Source organism: Stegodyphus dumicola, chromosome 1, assembly GCF_044657685.1.
Source record: "Stegodyphus dumicola isolate Sdum_Otavi_A_Nest chromosome 1, ASM4465768v1".
Lineage (NCBI taxonomy): Eukaryota > Metazoa > Arthropoda > Arachnida > Araneae > Eresidae > Stegodyphus > Stegodyphus dumicola.
This window is the reverse complement of record NC_140768.1, coordinates 276908879-276927866: the sequence shown is the minus strand read 5'-3', so window position 1 is coordinate 276927866 and position 18988 is coordinate 276908879. Positions and strand designations below refer to the sequence as shown.

Here is an 18988-nt window from a genome sequence, read left to right as displayed (position 1 = left end):
AACTACTGATGGGAATCAGTGCTGAAATTAGAACCCAATGAATGCAGCAGTCGTTCGTGATCTTGTTGGGTAAAGAAACTGCACCAAGCAATTTCCGGGAGGCATATCTTTGACATATGAAACTTGCCAGCATTTTCAGCGTCATATTCTCTCTGTTGGAAAGTAAAATGTTGGAATCCAAGCTTCTGGCTTCTTTGACGATGAGTGATGTAATGATGCTGCTGTTGTAAAGAATCCGTTTGTACAAAGTCAGGGGAAAATACTCAAACAGCTGCGTTTTTTTACCACATATAAGCCCGTGTAACTTTGTCACCTTCCGTTAGCAAAAGAGTTACTCATATCATTTCCAGACAAGACGCTTCTTCTGACTGACCATTAGAACGCACATCCCACTTGAGTCAATACTGATTTTATTACTACTTTGCTATGTCTTAATGGCAAATTATATAGGTGAGAATTAAGTATTTTTCTGGCTACGCAAGAAAAAGTTCAAGTTATTTTCTCGCAAAAATTTATTGCATGAAAATTGTAATAATTGTACATATATGTTTGTTTGTTTGTTTGTTTTAAATCGTAACTGAAGTAATAGAAGTTTTTTTTTTTTATGGATAGTACTTACGTCAACAAATTTTAACGTGCTTCCCTTTTATAGATTGCAAAATGTTAAGTCAATATTCCAGTTATCGCTACGTGTTATTCAATATTTGCTTTGTAATATCTATTCTCCTGGCTGTTAAAATATCAATATCACGAACAGCAATAGCAAAGATCTTATCCAAGATATAATCCCAAACGAAGAAATCGAAAGAGGAAATTTCAGGAGACCGCCAGAGCCATTGTATTGAACCATCCCTCTCAATCCATGGAGCAATTTGCGTTTAAGAATTCATGATCGGCGAAATCCTAGTGAGGAGTGCGCCATTTTGTTGGAGAATATGATCTGTGGTTGTAATTCTTCTGAGGTGTAATGGACATCTCCAAGATGTATAAATTAAACATTATTTGTAATGCTTGCCGCGGTAATGAAAAATGTTCCAGTAACCTTATTATTGTGCCACACATTAGCATTCATCTTAGCGCAGTCTCTTTCCGTCTACAAAGCGGCATATGGATTTGTTGAATCCCAGATTCATACATCATGCTTATCTGCCTAAGGATTATTATTATTAAGGATTGCGTTTTTGAAAAATTCATACAATTTAAGCAATCGCTGTTCGTCACTTATTATGCTGAGAATCTCAGTAGCAAAAGTAGCATGTTTGGGACAATCATTGGGTTGCAAAGCCTGAAAAGTTTGCACTTCGCTTTCTTTAAACTTTTCCATAGCAATTCCTTGAGATAGTACCAGAACCCATGCAAATATTGGAAATCGCCGTTGAGAAATGGTTCCATGACACCTTTCGTCAACACTATTTCGTTATTAACTGTTCTTTGAGTACACGCAACTATAGTGATGTTTACATTAGGTAAAGATACTGTGACAACAGGGCTACTCAACAATACAGATTCAATATTTTTATCTTCCGCAGCTGTTTTCTGAAAAAGTGATATAATCACTTAAAGAATTTGTGTTCTTCCTGTAAATATAATATGGCAGCAAGTTATAGATACGAGAAATCGGCTTGAAAGAATATAAGAATAATTTATTGTCAAAGTGGGAATATTTTACCGGTATTTCTTACTCAACAATTGTAATATCACACTGCGAAAATAAGAATAAGGTTGCAATATTTTTAATTTATAAATTTTATTATGCATAAAGCGTGTTTGGCTGAAGGGTGGATACATCTAAAAAATGTTATATTTAATTACAATTGGTTCTTCATACATTTTCTGGCAAATCTTTAGAACAGTTTGAAACATTAATTACGAGTTTTCTAGTTTACTCTTCGTATCAGTAAATTAAAATTTAATTGTTGTCTTATAAATGAAGTAAATATTTACAGATACATAATAATTTAATAAATTAATACTGTGTGTGTGCATTTCTTTCCCTAGGGGTGTTCCGAATCATCGGTCAACCTCTCGTCTATTCTGCGACATATGCGATGTGTTCGATGTCCATGACACCGAAGATTGTCCAAAGCAGCAGAATTCCGTCCGAAGAACTCTTTCTTACTCTTCCCAAGAAAGCGAATTTTGAGTCCAGATTCTTGTTGTCAGCGAGTCAGAAGACAGCTACCACATTTATTTTTCTCATATAAAATGTTTCATAAATCCAGAGTCATAAAAATTAATCGCACGTTGTCAGGACACTGGGCAGGTCACCAGTGGACTGCTGTGTGACCCTCATTAAACCTAGTCCGGGCACCATTGGACTTCTACACCTGGATTCATTTTAAGCCAGAAGGTTTTGGTCCGAAGCCATCGGGAAAGAATCCTTCCTATTGGTCCTGAGATCGGTTCTTCTATCTCGCAGCTAATGTAGTATAATGATGAAGCGGCAGTATCGATTGAATCTACTTACTAAAAACAAAATGGTTCGTTTTGAGCACATTCCAGAAAGTATTGTATGACACTGGATTTATGAGACATCATCTAGTTGTTCGATAGTTAATCTGACTATCTACAATACCTGTTCTTGATTCCTAATACCAGGGGCCAAAATAGCTGATATACTATTTAGTTTATGTGAAGCGAATGATTAACGTGCTATACAGTTATACAAGTAAGTTCCCTATGCACAGTTTCAGTTAACCTCTGGTAACCGAGATCCAAAATTTTATGAAAGAATATAGTTTTATAAATTACCAATCGTTCTCAGAAGGAAACGGCTCATGAATGGTAAAATACAACAGCCCAAATGCACTTGATCCTGCCTTCTTACGGCAGTCTTGACTATTAGAATCAAAAAGCATGGATATTCTGTTTAGTATTTCATTTTTTATGTTTTGCTAGAAAGCATGGTTTTATTGGTATGTCATCTCTTGGAACTCTGCACAGTACTGTACAGTGTACAATATTTAATCGTTGCTTGAGAGTTAGGTTAAAACTTTAGAATTCCTTACTTCCACTATTAGGTAAAAAAAAAGTACAGCGTAAATATGCAGTACACTTTATCATTTCTTTAACACTGTTAATGTCTTACTGTGCATTATTTAGCAATTAAATGCAACGCATTTATTATGCATTTTATCTACACACTTCTTTACATAAACTTTGGATATTATCCATGGCAAGTTTAGTAGCACATTATGCGGATACTGGTGCAAGTCTGTATGTAACTTGCGCGTTTACTTTCTTGGTCTTTCTTTCTCTCACGGATTTAAAAAGATTCGGAAGAGAAAGCTACATCTCTCATTAACTAGTACCTCGTTAATAGCAGTATCATCCCCCATAACTAGTTCCAGTGATGGCGCAGTCGCGAAAGAATCTTTTCTTTTATTACTAAATAAATATTCAACTATTCACTTAGAATTTAAATTGTCAAACCATGTTATCATTTGCCTCACATAAATAAATCTGAAATAAATGATTTCTTCTTTTATTATAATCAGTCGTTGATTTTGGAATTTATTCCGTCCTGTATTTATGCAGTTTCTAGAATTTGCTTATTTATAGTATTATTTTACGTATTTTTATAACTTAGTAGACATTATATGAAACTAGGATGCAAGCGTTGGATCAAAAATTGCATTAGAGCTCTATATGCTATATGTGTGTGTGTGTGTTTGTGTGTGTGTGCACGCGCGCAGAAAATAAGCAATAAAATCGGTCTTGTTTTATAACGATTCCTCTTTCACTTTTATTTTCTTTTCTTTGTAATACATTTTGTGACCATTCCCTCCAGTAAGTTACAGTTTATTTTTATTAAAGTTTGTTGTATCAAGATTAAGAAAATAAAATATCTTTTGAAACAGTTTGTTCTTGTTTTTATTCGTAGATTATGCGAAACAAAACCATAGCTGTGGGAAGAACGCATATATATGAATTCTGCAAACAAAATATTAGATACGTGTTAACCCAATAAACGTCTAGATCTGCTTTTAGCCGGAAGAACTGTCATAATACACCACGACATCGATTCCAACAAACATCGGAGAGTTGCCGAAAGTATTGCCCAACCATCTTGTTGCGCATCTCCTTCCCTACCTCAGAGCCGGAATCATGGACTCATCAAGCTCAGCGATATCTCTGAGAGCTTCTGTAGGTTATAATTTGAACCAGAGTAAAATCTGGAACTCAAATGACAGTTTTTCGAAACACACCTCGGAAGTTTCTGCTCGGATTTAGATGACGCATTTTCATGCTAAAGCTCACCATCACCACAAAATGTTTCCCTGGGCAATCAAGTATTATATTTGATTGCGGAATAAAGCGTATTCCAATCTAATTCAGTGGAATCTTGTGTCTTCAGTGAAATGACTTGCCCGTGAGAATTTCATGAACCAGGAACCAATAACATTATAGGAGAGCTGGGATTTGAGAAGCAAAAAAGAAAGCATGGCGTAGGTTCATTGTCGTACATAGTCATGAAAATGACAGTAAACAATAGAGTAAACAAGGATTTTACACAATGGTGAGGCGGCTTCTGATCAGATGCGCAGTATTTAGTCTGAGCTGGTAGTCTCTTCAGACAATCCAAGAAACTTGATATAGTTCTGGCAAAAGAAACCACAGATAACTCGAACTGAACTGACTGGCAGATGGATTCTACAACCTTGTATTTTCTTTAAAATCCAATAATATATAGAGATATTATTATTTTAGTTAATAAGTTAGTATGAATTAAACCTTTACTATACCTTCCTTGTCCCCATTTCCTCACCAGAAATATAAATCAGTTAAAGAGTATTTAAGTATTTAAGCTGCGCTTTTTTTAGAGGTAATTACTAGATTTTGCCAGCTCTGATAAGATTGTAATTCTTCGGCTTTGTGTGATAGCTGCCGACATCTAATTGTTACGCCGCTGAGAAATCGAAGCCAATTTAGAATCTGAAATCAATTGTATAGTCTTTGACTACTAGGCTTAGTTTAAATTTGAATTTGACTTACTTTAAGTTACAAACGTTAAACCAAACGTGGCAGCTAATTTGTAAACACGAGACGTGCATTTTATGTTCAAATTCTGATTTTAATAAAAAGGCTATTTTAACCTTTTCCATGTCTCTGTCGTTAACTTCAGGCACAGCGATAATTCCCTCTAAGTCTGTTAGGAGTGTGATACTAGTTTATGCTACCAAAAACTCTATAAATGTTTCGCAGTATTCAAGTATTTTAATTAAAAGATGTATTCACTGTAACTTTAGCTGTCGCAGCTACAGTTGATAAGAAATATTACTCATATATCCAAGATTGTGTTGATACTTTTAAGCCTGAAATCTGATTTTCCAAGTGCCACTGTCAACCGCACAACGTATTCCGGCTGTCATCAGCTTGGTGCCTTGTGATGCCAGAAGACAGCGTAGAAGGTTCAAATGGAAATCTGATGCTGTATAACACTGAAGTTTAAAAATATGAGAATGATATGTGTTTTGATTACAATCAAAAAAATTACTGGACACTGGCGTACCTGAAAAGATTTAATTTGCAAAGTAATTGTCTTAGTAATTTTTGCAGTGCTGAGGGCAATGCACATTTCTTTGAAGGCTGCATATTATTGCGACATTTAGGATAAAACATTAGCATAAAGGAATTCTATTATGGCAGGAAAGAGTTTAGATTTGCAAAGGATTTGATGAAATTTATAAATGGCAATAGAACAAATATTGGGAATTTTGATTTAATGTTTTTAACTGTATTTTTGTTTTAATCTGTGCTGGGTGTGCTGCGTTAATTATGCCGCCGATTATCATCGGCCAGAAGGGTTTTATCACACTTGTATGTGATATTACATTACTGGATAGCATTCATAAAAAGTACATTAATAGTGAATTAAAGAATACATTAGTAGTATTCTTTTTTATTCACCACTATTATTATTATTAAGTTACTACACTATTAAGTTATTATTAGTTATATTATTAAGTTATTAATCGTAACTTAATAATTCTTTATTTACCACTATCTCCTTATTAAGAATACATTAATAGTGGCGATTTTACATTTACATAAGTTAATAAAAATATTAATACTTACCTTCTATTCTAATCAAAATATTAATACTTACCTTCTATTCTAACCTCCTTGTATCCATTTTTTATTTGGGGAAAACCATAGAAACGCCCGTTCGCCTGGAGTCGAACTGAGGTCAAACTACCAGCGTTCAGCGAATTTATCGCTCGGCCGCTCCTCTGACGTTTAATAAGACCGTTCCAAATGCTCTTTAACTTAACAACGACTTTGCTGTTTATAATTTTATTTGGAGACTCAAAGCTTTCACTATAAAAAAGGAATTGTCCCTGTGTCTGCCGATTTTACCAAAATGAGCGAAATCAGTCGTAAAATGTCGAACCACCAACAAAGAATGTGAGAAAAGTGGTATAACAATGAAATTTATGCGTTGCAGAATAATGGTCAATCCTAATAAGACTTCAGTCTGCATTGGAAAACTGATTTCTATCTTACAGTAAACAACTGGTTTTTTTTAAGCTAACACCATAAACTACAACTGAAATTTTCAAGTGATATATTACTTGTAACAGTACAGGGCATCATCCATTGAAACAATTTTCAGTTTGTATTCATTTCCGGATTTTTATAGTTTTTTAAAGATGTATGCGAGTTTTCGATCGCCTTGCACATTTTTGACGTATAACCCATGGTCAGGTTTGTTTCGTTAAAACACTGAAGCAGTTTATTTTTCTATTCAGTAATTTTAGAAATAATGTTAGATTTGAACATGTTTAGAATAAAATTTACTTTTTAAATCATTTCTCATTTGAATCATATTATAAGATACATGTTTACGTATTATAAGATACATATTATAAGATGCATGTTTATTTTTGAATAAGAAAAAGTATAGATATATATATAAGCTATATTTTAAGGCACATCTATTACTTGGTTTAAGTAGATGGAAATATGGAAAGAAGGAAAAAAAAGTAACTTTCAGAACATACCTGCCATATGTGACTGAAGATAAAATCGTAAGATTGCTGATAATAATAAATTTTAAAACTTGAATGATTAGTTTGATGTTGTAGAGTTCCTCACTTTTATTCTGCTAAATTAAATGTTGAGGAACCTAGTGAGCTGTTAAGTGAATTATCGCTACTCAAAAAGGGTTAATTTATAAGGTATTTCTCCCGCCTTCTCAGCATGCCTTCGTGGTGTAATGGCCAGCACCTTCGGCGCGTATTCGAGAGGTTCGAGGCTCGAGTCCCGGTGAAGGCGCTGCTCACTTTTCATGTCTCCTACTTCGAAATAACCTAATGACTCTGAAGTGGAGCCCGAACTAAAAAAAAATGGTGAATGATGATGCTCCACCACCAAGATTTGGCGACTGGACCCCTCATCCCAGTCTCTACAAATTACCCTTTTTTCACTCAAACATAAGATGAACAGTCTTATCGGTCCTTTCTTCAGTCGGCTCCTTTCTTCAGGCTTACAAGAAAGCCTCCACTTGGGCTTTAACTCAAAAATAAGAAATAAGAACTAACTATATCTAACTAAGAGATTTAGTCGAAGCTAACACAATTCTAACGGCCTAACGGCTTTAATACTATCTTTACTTTCCTTTAATACTATCTCTTACTCATTTGTATGCAACGCGATTCTAAAAACTCATTCTGGTAGGGAATAGTAAGTTGAAACGAGGAGCGATAGGAAAGGTTAACTAAATTAAAATAATTGTTATGAAATTAAAATATCCTTACAATGTTTAAGTAAGGACAGATGAAAAAAACATCTAAATTAAATACAAGAAAACGTGTAGCTAAGTCTTTAAAGAATCGCTGTAGAATATTGCACGGGCATCGCAAAAGCGCATGTGTGAAAGAGTTTAAGAAAATCAGCGCTACAGAACGGTTCCAAATTAAATTCAAGATTTGAAGCGAGCAGAAGAACAAAGTAACCAAATTAAATAAAACAATATAAAAAATTAAAAATTAAAAATTCAGTCTTAGCTTAACTGTTTCAGTTAAACGGAACTTTTTATTGGGGGGGGGGGCAATATTTATGAAATAAAGGTTATCTTTTTCACATTCAGTTTATATTTAATCCAGCAGTTAACAATGCAAATGACACTTTTTCTCTCCTCTTATTTTCTCCCATGCATATGTATTCCATTCTAATCTCATAAAGTATCGTCAATGAGTTGGGGTCAACGATACTGCATTTCATCAACAATTTTATTTAATAAACAGCATAATCTTGTCATAAGATATGTACCGTATTATCTGTCTTGCCTGTAATATAATGTCAGGGAAATCGAGACAGATAACAATGATAAGAACTAGCAAACAACACTACAGTTTGTTTTTTTCCCGGTTACTCAGTTTTGTAAGGAATAAAAATGCTTGAATTCATTTCAACAGGTTTACCCTTCCATTTCGTTTGTATTTTGTTCTTTGGTGCTTTATTGTTTTACTTTGCTCGAATTTTCTTTAAAAGACGACGTTTGGTGAATATCATAGAAAAACTACCTTCTTTTAAATTAAGATTTTATCACATTTTCGGTCACGTTCAATTGCTACTGCCGCACCGATTAGTTAAGAAACAATGGCCTCCAAATGTTTGTAAGTACTGGTATTTTTCAATATTTTAACACCTATTATATATGCTGTTTTGTATTATTTTTGTATATAACGTTATACTGCTATGCATATTACTTTATGCCTAATTAAAAATGAAAACTGAAATAAATGGAGAAAAAGATAAACGCTTATAAACTGCAGCGTAGAGTTAATTTATAATATAGATCAAAATGATGTAAGCGAATGTAAATAATAAAGTATCCAAATTACAATATATATTTGTGTTGCTGGAAAAATAAAAATGTAGGTTGGCGGTAGTTTAATCATTATAATATCAATTGCATTAGAATTTTGAATTTCAAATTTGTTTTACTATTTCATATTTTGTAAAACTTTAACGAATTTTTGATTGAAAACCTCAACGATTTCAACTGAAAGATATCATAAGGATGAAAAATATGTAAAAAGCAGAAGAAAAAAATACATTGATAATAGAAATTCTTTACAATTCTGTACCTCACCAGGCTGGAGCAACACCTGAGATACAATTAACCACTATCAGTCATATTTCTGAATGTATATATTAAGTTTTGTGCTATTTGGCAAGAATAAATAAATAAAAATTTTTTAAAAATATATAAATAAAATAGTTAAAAAAATCTGAAAGCTTTCGGATTTTGTATTGCTCTCAAAGGGATTTTATTTACACACACATACACGTTTCTAGAGCCATTTCGAAAGCCTTTGGGCTAAAAATATTTAAAAACAGCATATCTTTAGAATTTTCGATAGACTGCCTTGCGCGCTGGGGATAAAAATGTTTTATTCCGTACAGTGTTGCCACCACTCGCTTTCGTCGCTCAGACAGTATAGTGGTTAGGGGAGCCTACTACGGTACCGAAGGTCCCGGAGAAGACGTGGGTGTTTGTAAAAGTATAGTATCGGTGTGGCATGGCGGCACTCTAAATATAAGGCAAACTGAAAGTTCTTTTGTGTGGATTGCTGGAAGGGGAGCGGGATAAGAGACCCCCGGAACCTCCCCCTTGGATGCACTTCCTCAAAATTGCGGATGGAAAATAGAAGTCCAACCTGTCTTTGGAAGTAGGCTCTGGAATCCATTGTTCCACGTAATATGGACAAGACAACAACAACTACTCGCTTTCAAATCGTCGAGCTTGTAAATCAAAAATTCATATTTAAGCTTTATAAAATATGAATTAGAAATATAAAATTCGAACTTCCAAGTGACCATGATCGGGTGAAGGATTAAGTTATTAAAAATTGGATGGCTCTAGGTACCGTCGTTTTTTCACAATGCGAGAAACGTACATTCATGCAGACTCTTCATTATTTAATTTCTTTAAATATAATGCAGGGTGATAATATTTGGCGGCAAGAAATGGAAAAGTGACTCGACGCTAAAGTCCGTTTCGAGGCTAATAGCGCACCTGTGCTCACGCCATTTTTGGGTATTAATAATAATAATAATAATAAGGTGATAAAATGCATTTACGCATTTATAGCACTTTTGTGGTCAATTGTTACAGTTTTACTTAGTATTTGGTCAATCAGCAAGTATAGAGTATTTGATCAGTTAGACGAGATTTTAGCAATGAGCACTATTTAAAGAGTACTTAAGCTATTCATTCATTTGCAATTTTTTCATCTGATATCTTCATCCACATTTGTTCATCTTCCTTCAGTTTTCATTTTGGTCCCAAGTCGCGTAAGGGTAGGGTACAGAGCTGCTTGATTTGTAATTTTCCTTTTTCCCTAAGTTTGTCAATAATATAAAATTTAAGCTATACACTCAGAAATTTAAGACAAAAGTTATTTCCCATTCATTGTGGTTATACGTGGTTATTGTGAACATACGTGGTTCGTTGTATATAATGCGTTGCCCACCCTCAAGACACAGCACATAATCCATAATTTCTCTTCTTAGCAACCTTTCATCTATTTTGTACTGATTTTTCTCTTTTTAGATGTTTTGAGTTCACTGGGTTTCCTCATTTGCTTCCTGCTCTGATGGTTATATTACTGTCGACCTACATATGTATGATTGCAGAGACTCAAATGGCCCACCAGCGGTCGAGCATTAAAAGTCGCTTAACACTGGTACTGAGGATGGTGGTTCGGTAAAACCATCGAAACTAGTCCTGTGAAAATTTTGAAAATATAACGCTGATTTTTGTTGTTTGACTTCTGAACTGGTACTTTTAATTCGAATCCCGGTGAATGGGTTGCCTGTATGGGCGTTTTCTTGGCTTTCCCCATGTGTAACGTTTATACGAACCAGTTTCGCTTAAAAAGTCCTCCACGAAGGTATCCTTCGTCTTAGGAAAAAAATACATAATTAAACTTTATCTCGATTTCATTGTTTGTTGATTTCACTGCTTGTTGTTTTTGTACCAGATTTTAAAATTAATATTTAGCCCCATTGGATTGAACCGATTTTTTTAAACTTTGCATGCCTGTATATTTGTAATAACTGTGTTGATTTCCGTACCTCGATGCACACTTTTCGCTCTAAATTTAATGTTGAAATTTTCTCCCATATCTTTTCTTTGCTATCAAATTAATCATCGAAGAATTCGAATCGAGTGTGCTACCGTTACACACCCATGCAGAAAGGAGGGAGAAAATATCTTATATTCTAATCTTTCCTCAATCAGAATAATTCGAAAAGCATTCTTCCCCATGAATTTTCTTCGGAATCCGTGAGGTAACTTGGAAAATGTTTGTGATTTTTCAGTAATCGATCGATATTTTTTTAAGGTATTGTGCAACAGCAAGCGGTGTGTTTTTAAATGATAAGTGTAATGCCATTGTTAACAGCCCCATTGTTTTAAGATATGACGAGAAGACATTTTTAAATCAAACAGGAATCTTTATCATACTATCCCCCACAACTGTTTTGATTAAAAAGTACACATAATTTTTGTAGTTTTCATTCAGTAAACGTAAATTTTTAGCTATCATAATATTCTTGATGTTATGTGACTAAATATAAAATCGCGGTTTTTCTAATAATGGTGGATTTCAAATCAAAAGTTTCGTACAAAAGATTTAAGTCAATTGAATATAGTCATTGACATAATGAATTGTTAACTGAATACATTATTTGCATGCGGTTTACCCAGCTTTATTTTAAAAACACGTGATCATTAGTATTTTGATATTTAAAAAAATCCTTCTTTTTCTAAGTGTCCTTTGCTAAAATTGTGTAATTAAGAAAGGTTTAATATATGTATCTTACCTACTTCTCCACGGGAATTTCAGTTCTAATTCTTAAATACTTTTAATTATAAACTGCACTGTTAATAATTCATAAACGAATTTTTTTACAAGTTTTTCATCCTTCTAAAATCAGAACAGAGGAATATTATAAGTTCAAACTGATGCTATGCAGATTGCATATATTTACTTTCCAATAATAGACACCTAGAAAAGATTTACACATCTTGTCATTTTTACTTCTTTGTACGAAATAAAGGAAGTATTGGAATCGCGAAAACTTTCAACATACTATTTCAACGAAAATATCCAATTCAACCGCTCTCGAAACCATTTGAACGATGTTTTTGCGTGATATCTCTACGTATGGACAGAATAAAAGACTATTTTTGCTAAAAAGGATTGTAAAACGGATTTAAAATGGATTCAAAAGAGATTTTTTTCATTGACGTCTGTAAGTACGTATGTATATATTTTTCTCGCATAACTCAAGAATGAGTAGCCGTAGAACTTTCAAATTCTGTATACGGGACTGCTATAATATGTAGTTGTGCACCGCCCTTTTTCGTTACAGTCGGCTGCACCAATCATATATATATATATATTCCCACTCTGTTACCTAGCTAGGTGAGCTCAGTTTATTTTTTTATTCTTATATGGTGGTAAATTGAGCATTTTTTGCTTTAAAAGTAATTTAATTATGTGGTTTTTATGTGCCGGTTTAGGTTTTTGTGTCTTTTGTTAATCTGCATGCAATAGTTTTAGAATTATCAACAATTTAAAAGTGGCGAGTTAAGCCTAACGAGCCGCTATTTGTTTGCATTTGAAACTCAGTAGAATGGGGAATTAAGTCAGTTTCTGCACCTTCAGTGTCTTTTTGCCGAGTGGGACTAAATTTAAACTTTCAGTTTTGTGCGCCGAAAAATCTGCCTTCTCGCACCGCTGGCTGAATTTCTTGTTTTTGCGTAGAAACTCTAATTATAATTGTAAAGGTTGTTTTTTTAACTGTTTTAACTGTATTTGGTGTTTTATGTTTTTCTGTATTTTATAATTTTTAATGAAGATTTTTTGAATATTTTTGCTTTTCCGCGAAGTGAGAATTGAATTAATTGAATGGGAAATACATCTCTAATGAAATTCGAGGAAATAAGTCTAAATGAAATGCAGCAAAAAAAAAAAAAAAAAAAAATGTTAAACTTAATCGGTCATACAAGGAAGTCATGTGGCGACAACATCAGATTTTTTTAATGCTTTTGTGAAACTCAGGAAACAACATCCCACCGCCCAAAATAAAGGCAGATCACCATAAAACTATAAAAATAGTCAATATAAGGCTTTCCTTTGAACTAAATAAAACTGTATAAAATACAAATAAAAAGTTCAAAGTGATGACGTAGACTGAAAAACTTTTAATTTGGCCACATTTTTTTTTTTTTTTTTTTTTTTTTTTTTTTTTTTCTATTTCGACGGCCATCCCACCAGCCCTCTCCTTCAGGTGCTAAAACGTTTTAGAAAGGGAAAAAAAAACAATTACATTTATACGTAAATCAATAAGCGGAATAACACAAAAGCAAATGTAAGGCTATCCGTTAACGAAAACAATAAGGAAAGGTAAAAAAGCTGTTAGAATTCTGCAAACGTTAAAAAGAAATGGATTGGAATTAATGCTTTGAAACTATATTTCCTTTTTTGCATTGCTGCCCCCCCCCCGATGATTTCTTTGTAAATACGGTTGTTACTTCTGTCATTTTTGTAAAAAAAAAAAAAAAAAAAAAAAAACTGAAAGGTTTTCAGATTTTATATTACGCTCAAAGGGATTTTTTAAACGTTTTGTGTATTACTTTATTTATTAAATATAATATTCTTCGCACTTAAACCATAAAATTCAATGCAACACAAATATCACAAAATATTTTTAAAAAGCATATCTTTAGAATTTTCGAAATACAGTCTCGCGCGCTGGAGATAAAAATGTTTCTTTTTCGTAGAGTGTTGCCATTACTCGCTTTGAAATCCTTGAGTTTGTTAATAAAAAATTAAGTTTTACAAAAGTTACAAAATATGAAATATAAAATTCGATATTCAAAATTCGGGCTTCCATGTGTACATATTCGGATGGTAGACATCGTTATTCAAAATTTAATGGCACTGGGTACCGTCATTTTTTTCACAATGCTAGAAACATACATACATTTATACAGCTTCTTCATTATTTAATTTCTTTAAATATGATACTGGACGATAATATTTGGTGACAACACTTTGAAAAGTGATTCAAAGCATTTAAGTTTTCAATGCAAACCGCCAAAACGAAATTAATAGGCTTTCTGTGCAAAATTGAACCTTTGGGCTAAAACATCTTTCAAGATAATGATACTGGGATGAATCAGTTTCGAAACTGGTAGAGTTTTTATCACATTCTACGCCCATTTAAGACTACATTTTTGACCAATTTAAAAATTTAATTGTTTTTTTTTTCTCCAAACTAGCTGAAAATTGGAGTAAATCGGTTGTTCTCATTTTTGCGTGAAGTGTGCACTGTTATAATTCTTGAAAGTATATGTAAACCGTTAAACTTTAACATACGTGCTACTTTTTAGATGACTTCATAGCATTGAATGGCTACAATCATGTTTTCAACAAAGAGAGTATCACGAACCTGTGGCAGTTCTACATTCCATTCGTGTCAGTATACAAAGCCGATGCTGTTGAAGTGAGTAATCCTGTACTGTGTATAAAATAAGTCCTATAGGAATATAAGCAGAAAGATGATAAGTGATACACTTGAACTGATACTTACTTAATATCTGACACCTTAGTCAGATATTTTTACATCACTGTAAAGATTACAAATGTTCAGACTTCTCTCTCGTTTTTGCCGATGTAGAGGGTAGCTAGTGTTTTTGTATTGTATGCTTTTTAAATTTTATTAGGTTTGTGTGTATATATAAGGTGTCTCAAAAGGTTATTGTCAAACTTAACATGTCGGTTTGTTATACCATGACAAACAAGATTTGCGTAGGAAATTATGTCTGAAAATACAAAAACGGTGACTGCTACAGGGCAATGTTCGCAAGCCTAGAGGAGAAGAACGAAAGGATATCGAAAGAGGTGTTACTATGACTTAATGAACATGGCTAAACCACAGATGATGCTCGAAATTAGGTTCAAAATTCCTTCCATTCGCCGCAATGCATGCTTCATAACGTCGGCGCATGGATTCACAGGCTCATTCAAAATGTGCAGGTGTGTCACGGACATGTGCCGCCGCTTCCTCGATCCTGGCAACGAAATTCATGTCCGACTGTCGTCTCGTACACCATCGACTTCATGTAACCCTAAAGGTAGAAATCCAGGTTAAATAAAAAAATTCCTAAAGGTAGAAATAAGTTGCGGTGGCCAAGCGACTGGTCCGCCTTTACAAATCTAGCGATCAAGGCATGTCCTATCGAGGTATCCCCCGCACAATGCTGCTAAAATGCGCAGGCGCTCCATCATGAGGAAACTAGATATTTCTGCATGTAGCTGCCGGAACGTCGACCATCACATCCGGCAAAACGCTTCCTATAAAATGTCTATAAAGAACTGAATAAAGTAAACCGAATCATATTTGCCGTACAACGTCGTCGCCTGAAATGAAACTTTCCACTCTTTCATAAGCCTGCAAACATTGCCTTCTAGTAATCGCCGTTCACATTTTCGGACACAAGTTCCAAGTTCCTATGTAAATCTTGTTTGTTATGATATGACAGACCAGCATGTTAAGTTTGGCAACGATCTTATATATATATATATATATATATATAATGATATATATATATATATATATATATAATGATATATATATATATATAATATATAATGTTGTATGAAATTAAATCCATTTAGTGCGAATACAAGTTATTATTACTTGCGCAATTGCTGCAAAGTTAGTTAATAATAATTTATTTCCTAAACCGTATTGATTAATTGATTATATTATCTCCTAAGTTTAATTAAAATAGAATTATTTTAAAAGTGTGCATCCATACTGGTAAGTTATATTTTGAAAGATGTTTTGAAGTAATTTGAAAGCAAAATGTTAATAATGTTTTAACGGGGACTGGAGTTAAATCATCACGAAGAATAATATTACAATTGCAAAAGTAAAAATTAAAACATGTAATTATTGTCATTGATCGGAAATTAGTTGACTTTTCAAGGGGAACAAACCAACTCCCGTTCAATGATCAATAATTGATAGAAATACGTAAATATGGAAGTGTTTCGTCTTGACTCGAGTTATAAATTAAAGCCAAACCGGCAATTCTAGTCAGGCCAAATATTTCCGCGAATAGTTGTTACTCAAAGAACTGATTCTCATGAAGCATTTTAGTCAATTCGATTTGGAGTAAAAATCAATTACTGTAGAGAAATCTTGTAAAACTCGAGTAATCGTCCCCGACACTATCATCTTTATGTATTTGAGTACTATATTATTTGTAGAAATTAAACATTGGAAATTGTCATTATGAAATCGAAATCAAAGTAAAGTTGAAATAAACATAGAAGATTATAAAAAAGATAAATAATGCAAACTTTGCAAAAACAAATCAAAGAGAACATAAAAATAATATAAAAATAATATAAAAATAAAATAGAAAATAATATAAATAAGATCAGTGAATGTACATGAAGATATAAAGGCCAGAAAGGTATTAAGTAACTTACATTCTTTCTAGTGGGGGAGTTGGCAGTGTGTTCTCTTCGTGTCTGACTCAGAAGTGTAGGGTGTCCGAAAATTCTTAGCGGCAGTAGGGGCTTTGAATTATATCAGTCGGCAAGACTTGGGTGAAGAAATTTATGGTAGTGGGTGGGACTTGGAATTCTTGAGGGATGTATTTTGTGGAGTTCTTATCTGAGAGAGACCGTCTGTTAAGATTTTTTTAAAAATACTAGTGAATGGAAATTAATGAATTTCTGGCTAATTGTCGTGTCGCAATGATTAAGAATTTAAGAAAGGAAAAAGGCATTTTCGCTATCCAAGAGCTAGTAGACAGTCTAAAGGCAGGAAATAGGCCCATTTTTTTAGTAACAGTATAGTAACAGTATATGTCTGAAGACAATTAGCTTTTTACAATATATACAATTGAGTAATTACACTATATACAAATCTTTCAACTGACAGTCATCCAACTTATACCGCCTTCTCAGGTTTAGGAATAAATTATCATATCCCTATCAGTTAAATGATTTAGAGTGAGTATTTAACGCCTGCTCTTTTAAGGCAATGGTTGATAAATTGAAAGGGAATTAGATTATTTTTGAGAATTTTGATAAGGATCAAAATTTCGCGTTGTAAATCTATTGTATCTGTGCATATAGTTTTAATTCGTTGTATTTGATTAATTATAGTATTGTTAATTACTTTTTTGGATATGTTGGAGTTCCAATTTATTAATTTGTTAGTATTGAAATTGAAGTTTCTTGTTTTGTCAAAACGTAAAATTTTTTTTGTAGTTAATGATTTGAAGATCTAGAAAGTCTATGCTATTTTGTGAATTATTAGTTTTATTAAGTTTAAGACAATTCGGATAAATGTCGGAGTTTTCAATTTTACCAAAATTATTAATTGTAATAAGGTCATCAATAAATCTGTAGGTGTGTTTGTAGTAATTTAACTCTTGTGGTTGTAGATTTTTTTGGAAGTTAAATTCTTTGACAAATAAAAAGATATTACAGATCGAGGTGCTGGAATGTAAGCCCATTGGCAATCCTCTGACTTGTTTAAAAAGTTGATTTTGAAACTTGATGTAGTTATGAAAAAGTGTGCATTTTAGGTAGGTTTTCCATTTGTCAAGAGTCATGATATTGAGTATATTAGGGAAAAGTTTTGGTAGATCAAGTAGACTGGTATAGATTTCTTCTAGAGGAAGTGAGGTATATAAGTTTTCAAAATCATAGCAGTTAATGTTTTGGATGTTAATGGTATGAATGGTATTAATGACAGGAGTGTTATTATGAATGATCCAGCAATAGTTATGATTAGTGTTACAATCATTGAAAATAAATTTACAGATTTTATTAAGTTGAATTGAAAAATAATAGTCTATATTTTTCTTGTAATTATTAGTTCCATTAGCTATAAATCTAAATTTTAATGGTGTTTTATGGAATTTGGGAATCGCATAAAGATTAGTAAATCTGTTTTAGTTTGCATTGAAAGTAATATTGAGTTTCTTATGAAAAGTTTTAATCCTGTTTATTATAGATGTTTCTGTAAGGTTGGCTGATTGATAAGTAGTTGCGTTGAGAAGTTCTTTATGAATAATCTCAGTGTAGAATTGTTTTCATATAATGCTAAAGTAATTAGTTGCTTTATCTATTTTTGTAATAGTAAAAAGCTGTTTTAATTTACTAATATCAGATGTAAGTTGCGACCAGTTCAGTGTACTTTTAAATTTGAGGTGACTGATTTCTGTGGATATGCGTTGAAGAATTTTAGCTTTCCATTTTAAGAAGGTATCTATGGGAAAATTCAGTTGATAGCTTGCTTTAACTATAAATTCGTTGATGTTGTTTTCGAAAGTCTTGTAACAGTAATTTGTAGTCATGTTTCTGACTGGTCTAAATTTTGTACCATAACTCATTAGTGTTTTTAGTTGATGGTTTTGTATGATATTCAGGTTGCCAGTAATTATGTGCTGGTGATTAGAATCTACGTAATTGCTGTAAATTGGTGTCTTACAATGTCATTCTGCAGTTTCATCTATTTCATGGTGGTTAGTAAGCAAGTTGCTTAAGGTCCTTTGATATTTAAATGCAATCATTGGTATAGTGTCAACTGCGGGGAAGTAATCTTTACAATCTCTGATGATTCTTGAGAAATGAATATTGTCAAACTGCGGATGCAGAAAATTGACTTTAAAATAAATTTTGCGTTGAGTGAGACTATTAGAGAGTCTGAAAAGACTAAAATCAAGAATCATGTCTTTAATGATTTGTATGTCGTCGTAGCTTTCTTGAATGAATTTTTTTAGTTTGATAAGGAATTTATTAGTACAGGAGTGTAACCAGTTGAGAAGTTTCTTGGGAAAACAGTCTGAGTCAAAAAAACATTTCAATTGTTTTTTCAATGCAAGTGTATCCAAAGTGGATAAAAATCTCGCATTATTTTTTATTTTGCTTCCTCT

At 32.9% G+C, this 18988-nt stretch overlaps 2 protein-coding genes across 3 annotated transcripts in view; both read left to right on the top strand.

Annotated features, from left to right (window-relative positions):
* LOC118188927 (uncharacterized) overlaps positions 1 to 3862 on the top strand; it is a 187308-nt gene extending 183446 nt beyond the window's left edge. For both annotated transcript variants that reach the window (XM_085807305.1, XM_085807298.1), the window contains exon 22: positions 1999 to 3862. In XM_085807305.1, the coding sequence (XP_085663431.1) occupies positions 1999 to 2143 (145 nt within the window). In that variant the 3' untranslated portion in view covers positions 2144 to 3862. The remainder of the gene's footprint in view (positions 1 to 1998) is intronic.
* A 4499-nt stretch (positions 3863 to 8361) lies between these two features.
* LOC118188928 (cytochrome P450 4V2-like) overlaps positions 8362 to 18988 on the top strand; it is a 53891-nt gene continuing 43264 nt past the window's right edge. The window contains exons 1-2 of the mRNA XM_035359455.2: positions 8362 to 8621; positions 14417 to 14529. Of these exons, the coding sequence (XP_035215346.1) occupies positions 8399 to 8621; positions 14417 to 14529 (336 nt within the window). The 5' untranslated portion in view covers positions 8362 to 8398. The remainder of the gene's footprint in view (positions 8622 to 14416; positions 14530 to 18988) is intronic.